We start from the raw sequence: 7981 nt of genomic DNA, 5'->3' as shown, positions 1-7981 counted from the left end.
ATGATGCATGAGGCGCATGAAGGTACTTGGTGCATTAGTTAAACCAAAAGGCATAACTAACCACTCATATAAACCAAAGTTGGTCTTAAAAGCCGTCTTCCATTCATCACCCGGTTTGATACGGATTTGATTGTAGCCGCTTTTAAGATCAATTTTTGAAAAGATTTTTGAACCATGTAATTCATCCAACAAATCATCTAGTCTAGGTATGGGATGCCTATACTTAATGGTTATGTTATTGATGGCCCTACAATCCGAACACATTCACCATGTGCCATCCTTTTTTGGCACTAAGATGATAGGCATAGCACAAGGACTCATGCTATCTTGCACCCACCCTTTCTCAATCAAAGCCTCAACTTGTTGGCGAATTTCCTTGGTTTCACTTGGATTGGTCCTATATGCTGGACGATTTTGTAAAGAAGAGCCCGGTATCAAATCAATTTGGTGCTCAATCCCTCTCAAAGGTGGAAGTCCATTGGGAGGATCTTGAAACACATCTTTGAACTCTTCTACCAAATTTTCCAAGCAATGAGGACTATCAACAAGTGATTCTACTCTAAGAGTTCTAGGGATGGCTAAAAAAAGAGGATGATGAGCCACTATTTCCCTTTCAATGTCACGCCTAGACACAAGGAGTGTAGGCTTAGAACTCTTATCTTTTTTATCTTTTTTATCTTTTTCACTCTCCCTCTTTTTCTTCATGATAACTTGGTCCTCATGGACTTCTCTTGGAGAGAGAGATTTTAAAGTAATCTTGTGACCATGGAATTCAAAAGATAATTTGTTGGTAAAGCCATCATGTAAAACTTTTCTATCAAATTGCCAAGGCCTTCCCAAAAGAACATGAGTGGCTTCCATGGGCACAACATCACATAATACCTCATCTTTGTATTTTCCAATGGAGAAATGGATGAGGACTTGTTTATTAACAATTATTTCTCCTACTTCACTAAGCCATTGTAACTTGTAGGGCTTTGTATGAGAGATAGTAGGCAATCCAAGCTTATCTACTACTCTTGTACTAGCCACATTTGCACAACTACCCCCATCCACTATCAAGGAAAAAATGTTGTTTTGAATAAGACATCTTGTATGGAAAATATTTTCCCTTTGACTTTCATCAAAAGGTTGTGAAACTTGTCCAAGAAGTCTTCTCACAACTAACAAGTCCCCTTCAAGTGGACATTCGCTCTCTTCCTCACTAGATGCATGAGAATGCAATGAATGCTTTGGAGAATCCGAATCATGCTCACTAACTACAATGCCCTCATGCATGTACATACTTCGTTTGGAAGGACAATTTGCAGCAATATGACCATAACCCATACATTTAAAGCATTTAGTGTTAGATGTTCTAGTGGGAGACTTAGGTCTAGAAGTTGATGGCTTAGATTCCTTGGGTTTGAAAGAAGAATCTTTGGAAGGATGTTTAGAAAAAGAAGTTTTGTTTCTCCAAGACTTGGAGTAGTATCCATCATTGGAAGCATTTTTAAAAGAGTTTTTCTTAGCAAGTTGGGCTTCCACCTTCATTGCAAGATGAACTAAAGAGCCCAATGATGAATACTCTTGTAACTCAACAATGTCTTGAATATCCTTCCTAAGACCACTCACAAACCTAGCAACCATGGCTTCTTCACTTTCTTCTAATTCAATTTTAAGCACAAGCGTCTCAAGCTCCTTATAATATTCATCCACATTTAGCGTGCCTTGTTGAAACCGTTGGAGTCTCAACATGAGGTCTTTCCTAAAATGTGGGGGCACAAACCTAGCGCGCATATGATCCTTTAAAGAGTTCCAAGAGTCCACGGGAGGACCCTTGTGATAGATAATGTCCTTTACAATTCCATGCCACCATTTCATGGCATAATCACTAAACTCTAGGGTGGCTAGCTTGAGCTTATGCTCATCTTGGATCTCATGGATCTCAAAAATTTGTTCACACTTAGCCTCCCAATCTAAATACACATTTGGATCACTAGAACCATTAAAACAAGGTAGTTTGACCGAAGGAAGCTTGGACTTTGCATCATGGTAGAAGCCATTGCCGTAGTGAATTCTTTCCCCTTGGTGATGATGTCTTTGTCCATGGACTTGGGGTGGAGGTCTCCTTCTCCTATGCTCATCTTCACGGCCAACATCATTTGAAGAAGCTCTAGAAGATGGTCTATGAGAATGATGTCCATCATGGATAGAAGGAGATGGTTTAGCTTGTTGTACCTCCATCTTTAGCATTTTCTCCTCCAACCGTCTAATTGTTCTTTGAGCTTCATGTAATTCACCAAGAATTGAAGCTTTGGAAGGAGAATTCTGCTTGTAGGATGCATCACTTGAAAATCCAGCCATTGGTAATTAAAAACAGCAAACACACAAAAACAGCAAACAAGTTAAAAATTAGCAAAAACAGTGAGCTTATGGCAATGAAACTGCCGAAGTGAACTAAGGCTGAAAAGATATCACTCTCAAAGAAATAATGTTCTTGCACCAATCTGATCTTGAGGCCTTGGAATCCTCAAATGAAATATGTCAAAGCAAGCACACCAATCTTAAGAGCAAACCACCACAAAACCAAAGAAACAATAAAGACAAACAAGAAAAGGTATAAGCAAGGAAAGGTAATTGCAAAAGGAATACTATATGTAAGACAAACTCAAAGAGTAAGAATGAAAGACAATCAAGAAAATAAAGAACTCAATGAGAAAAGTAGGCACACAAAAGAATACCTAAGGAAAAGCACTAGAGTAGATGAAGAAAACAAAAAATTTAGCTACTGGAATTTTTTTTTTTTATGCAAACTGTGTTTGATATTCACTGATTTAACTGGAACGTTGTAGAGCGAACTGGATTATGAAATTTATACCACAGAAACTTCAAGATGTTAACTCAATAATGGAACTGGAATCAATTAAAAACAGTAAGCCAATTGAGAGAAATAAATTTTTTAAAATCACTGCCAGATTACCGTATTTTTTTCGGCAGGAATGTACACTTTTTTTATTTTATTTATCATTTTTTGTGTACTTCATATTTTTGAATGATTCTTTTTTCTATTATTTTCTAACACTTTGAATATCTAAAATCCAGAATTTCAGAATTTTACAGTACGTAAATCAGTTGCAATAAGGAAAAACAGTAAGCACTTTTTTCAGAAACAGAGGAATCCTAATAGGAATAAAAAACAGGATGATGAACTAGCAAAGACATAATAGAAAATGATGTATTGGAACTTGTATAGGTCTAGAATACAAGTATGAACTCAAATCTAAAAAGAAAATGCACAAAGGATCAACATCAAATCAGAAAATTATATGACACCAAAGCAAGAAACAATCAAAACAATAAAAGTACTACTAGAAGTAATGACATATATGGAATAACATGACTAAGACAAAACTTGACATGATTCAAAAATTAAAAGACACATCACAAATTGTAACAAGTGAAAGGAAGCTTAAGGTAAACTCTAGGAAGGATAATGCCATTCCAAAAGAGCAACTATACTCATAAGAATTATGAGTGCCATAAACCTTTCCACAAACACTTGGAGCAAAAGAAAAACAGCAAGAATACTCAATTAAAATTCTAAAACAGAAACTTAAATTGCAAGAAATTAAAGAGCTCTTGAAATAAAGTGCACACAACTCAACAATTACACAAGAATGAACCTAAGACTCATGATACCACATGATGTGATTCCACTAGCCACATAGAACAAGATTCTTGACATTTTTAGGAATCACCTTGAGCTGGAAAATATAGAGGCACTTTTCTTAGAGTTGGATCATGGTTCTAAGACAAGAACTCACCAATTACTAGTACCAAATCCCAAACTCATTTGGATGAACCAAATATTGTCAAATTGAATCAACAAAGAGATTAAAATTGAAAAGACCGAACAGAAATAAACCAATATTCAATTGAACCGAACAGAATTAAGAAACAAAACAGAATATAGGTGCTGGAAAAATGGAAGAACCGAAACTAAAACAACTCAAAACACAAGGCAACATGAACAATAGAAGAAGAAGAAAGGAAGGAGAAGAGAATGCTCATGAAGATGGAAGGAGGATGGATGATCTCGCCACTAGAAGTGTGGAATGCTCCTAGATGAGAGTGTTGCCGCCACTTGAGGACTCCATGGATCCATCAAGATAACCGCCAGGGAAACAGGTATCGCAAGGGCGTTGATCTCCAGCAAAAAGAAGCCTTAGCCAGTGGAGGAATGGCTCGAGAAGAAGATCAACGACAAGACGTTTAAGCTGGGGAGAACCTTAGACAGCGAGACGCAAGACCAAATCGCCAAGGTGATAAGTAGAGACTTGGATGCATTTGCGTGGTCTTCTTCGGACATGCCGGGGATCGACCCCGATTTCTTGTGCCATCGCTTAGCAATGGATCCCCAAGTCAGGCCCATCCGCCAAAGAGGGAGAAAGTTCAACGAGGAAAAAAGGTAGGCGATCAAAGATGAAACGCAAAAACTCCTTGCAGCAGACCACATCAGGGAGATCCAATACCCAGAGTGGCTCGCCAATGTCGTTCTAGTCAAGAAGAGTAGCGGAAAATGGCGAATGTGTGTTGATTTCACAGACCTGAATAAGGCCTGTCCAAAGGATTCTTATCCTTTGCCGAGTATAGACGCCATGGTAGACAGTGCATCAGGGTGCAAGCTACTCAGTTTTCTGGACGCCTTCTCAGGGTACAACCAAATCAAAATGCACCCCATGGATGAAGAGAAGACTGCCTTCATGACGGAAAGGTCATGCTACTGCTACAAGGTGATGCCCTTCGGGCTGAAGAATGCGGGCGCCACCTACCAGAGGCTAATGGACAAGGTCCTTGCACCCATGTTGGGAAGGAACGTGCAGGCCCACGTAGATGACATGGTGGTGACGTCCCCGGAAAAAAGCAAACACGTCGTTGATTTAGAAGAGTTGTTCTTTACTATCGCCAAGTACAAGCTGAAACTGAATCCTGAGAAATGTGTCTTTGGTGTGGAGGCAGGGAAATTTCTGGGATTTCTCCTGTCAGAGAGGGGAATCGAGGCTAACCCTGAGAAATGTGCCGCCATTTTGGCGTTGAGGAGCCCCGCCACCGTGAAGGAGGTGCAACAGCTCACGGGGCGTATGGCCGCCCTGTCCCGATTCGTATCGGCCAGTGGAGAGAAGGGCCACCCATACTTCCAGTGCTTGAAGAGGAACAACAGGTTTGTCTGGACGAAGGAGTGTGAGGAGGCCTTCATAAAGCTCAAAGAATATTTGGCAACGCCACTCGGGCTGTATTTTGCCATAACTGAGAGGGCAATAAGCGCAGTGCTCGTCCAGGATCAAGATCAGGTCCAAAAACCCATCTATGGAGATCAAGCTCAAGTGGACATGGAGGCCAATCAACAAGATCAAGAAGAGGTAGAGGCACAAATGGAGGATGCCCATGGAGGTCAAAGCCCACCTCAAAGGCTTACAAGAAGCATGTTCAAAGCTTTAGGAGCTAGGGGACAATTATTTTCTCTTTTTGTAATTTCTTTGGTTGAAGGTGCTTAGAGGGAAACATTAGAAACCTCTTTTGCTATAGCATCTTGTAGGATTTAATTAGGAGCTTTAGGAGGGGGGTGCGTTAGTAGATAGGTGTAGGAGTAGAATAAGAGGTGCCAAAGTGAAGGAAGAGGTCACACCTTCCTCATGCCTTGTAATTGGCGCCGGTTCTAGAACTTTTTAGGAGGGAATTTTTGAATTTTTATAGCTTTCATTTCAGCACCTTAGGCTATAAATAGAGGTGCTCCCTTTGTAAAATTGAGATTGGAATTTAGAGTAAAGAAACTATACTCAAATTTTGAGTGAGCATTGGAGAGCTTTTGAGCCTTCTTCTCTAGTCTTATCTTGAAGGATCCATGGTGTCCTCAAGTGGCGGCAGCACACTCATCTAGGAGCAACCATCCTTCTAGTGGCGTGATCATCCAACCTAGCATCAATCTTCATGAGCATTCTCTTCTCCTTCCTTCCTTCTCTTTCAATTGTTCATGTTGTCTTGTGTTCTTGAGTTTTTTTTTGGTTCGGTTGTTCTTATTTTCCAGCAAGTATTTTCAGTTCTTTGCCTTTTAATTTCATTTTGTTCGGTTCAGTTTGTTTCTTATCCAATTCAATTCGGTGTTTTTAAGTTTTACCTCTTTTTGTTGGTTCAATTTGACAATATGAGGAACTTCCATGTGAGTTTGGATTTGGTGCTAGTTTTGGTGAGTTCTTGACTTAGAACATTGATCCAATTCTAAGAAAAAGTGCCTAACATTTGTCCAACTCAAGTTGATTCCTAAGAATGTCAAGAATCATTCTCTTCTATGCTATTGAAATCACATCATATCAGGCCTTAGAAAAGGCGGCGTTAGCGGTCGTATTTCCGGCGAGGAGGCTGCGCCATTACTTCCAGAGCTTTACGGTGTTCGTAATGACTGACTTGCCCATCCAGAAGGTTTTGAAGAAACCGGATGTAGCTGGAAGAATGGTTAAGTGGGCGGTGGAACTGTCGGAATTCGACATCAAGTACGAGCCTCGGGGATCGATCAAGGAGCAAAAATCTTCGCTGATTTCGTGGTCGAGCTGTCTTCCGAAACAACTCAAAACGCCAAGGATGACTTTCGTTGGGTACTCTCGGTGGATGGGTCGTCTAACCAGCTGGGCAGCGGGGTTGGGGTCATTTTGGAGGGACCCAACGGCGTGTTGATAGAGCAATCACTTTGGTTTGCTTTCAAAGCAAGCAATAATCAAGCAGAGTATGAGGCCTTGATCGCCGGTATCTTGTTGGCAAAGGAAATGGGGGCGAAGGTGCTGATGGCCAAGAGCGATTCGCTGTTGGTCACTGGACAGGTAACTGGCGAGTTCCAAGCCAAGGACCCGCAGATGGCAGCCTACCTGGAGTACGTGCAAGAGCTAAGGAGATCTTTCACTTTGTTTGAAGTGGTACACGTGCCGAGAGAGCAGAATGCCCGAGCTGACTTGCTAGCCAAGCTCTACAGTTCAGGCAAGGGGGACAGACAGAGGACCGTTATTCAAGAAACTTTGTAGACTCCTCGAGCATTCGTGGCAGACCACCAAGTTCTTCATGTTTGCAGGTCGACGGAAAGAACGGCGAGGAGCCATAGATCCCTAACGCAGGAAACTTTGAGGACGCTGAGGGTCAGAGTGCACCCAGCAGAAGAGGTGAGAACGATGCGAGTTTGCGCTATCCACGAACCAGACACATGGATAACACCATACCAACGCTATCTAGCGGATGACGTGCTTCTAGTGGACTCAACAGAGGCCAGAAAGATAAAGAAGAGCTCCAACAAGTTTACCCTTATCGACGGCGAGTTGTACAGGTTCGGATTTACACACCCTCTTCTTGTATGTGTACATGGAGAGAAGTGCATGAGGATTATGGCTGAGCTCCATGAGGGGATTTGCGATAGCCACATTAGAGGTCGATCTCTGGCGACAAGGACTGACCGTGCAGGCTACTACTGGCCCACAATGAGGGAAGATTGCAAGAGATATGCCCAGCGTTGCAAGCAATGCCAGCAGCACGCCGACTGGCACAAGGTGCCCCCAGAAGAGTTAAAGTCAATCTACAGCCCTTGGCCGATTCACATGTGGGGAGTCGACATCCTGGGGCCCTTCTCCGTTGGCGATCAGGAAAATGAAGTATTTGGTTATGGTGATCGAATACTTCACGAAATGGATTGAGGCAGAACCAGTGGCCCAGATCACCGCGCACAAAATCCTGAGTTTTGTGTGGAAGAATATTGTGTGCCGTTTTGGCGTGCCCAAGCGTCTAGTATCAGACAATGGGACCCAGTTCGCAAGTCATCCGTTGAAGAAGCTGTGCGAGGACATCGGGACACAACAGGTGTTTGCTTCCGTGGAACACCCGCAAACGAATGGGCAACTGGAGTCCGCTAATCGGGTTCTGCTGAGAGGATTGAAGAGGAGGTTGGAAAAGGCCAAGGGGTCTT

The 7981-nt window shown here is 42.1% G+C and overlaps 1 protein-coding gene across 1 annotated transcript; it reads left to right on the top strand.

The window, feature by feature from the left end:
* Window positions 1-7196: 7196 nt before the first annotated feature.
* Window positions 7197-7712, top strand: LOC137834103 (uncharacterized). Its single transcript, XM_068642168.1, has one exon. The coding sequence runs from the start codon at window positions 7197-7199 to the stop codon at window positions 7710-7712; it is 516 nt and encodes a 171-aa protein (XP_068498269.1).
* The last annotated feature ends 269 nt before the right edge of the window (window positions 7713-7981 follow it).

The sequence above is a fragment of the Phaseolus vulgaris genome, chromosome 5 (genome assembly GCF_000499845.2).
Source record: "Phaseolus vulgaris cultivar G19833 chromosome 5, P. vulgaris v2.0, whole genome shotgun sequence".
Lineage (NCBI taxonomy): Eukaryota > Viridiplantae > Streptophyta > Magnoliopsida > Fabales > Fabaceae > Phaseolus > Phaseolus vulgaris.
The sequence above is the reverse complement of the archived record's forward strand: the minus strand, read 5'-3'. Positions and strand labels throughout refer to the sequence as shown.

Bases quoted from the DNA above. Each gene is read 5' to 3' on its own strand.
- LOC137834103 (XM_068642168.1), top strand. From the start codon at position 7,197: ATGCGAGTTTGCGCTATCCACGAACCAGACACATGGATAACACCATAC.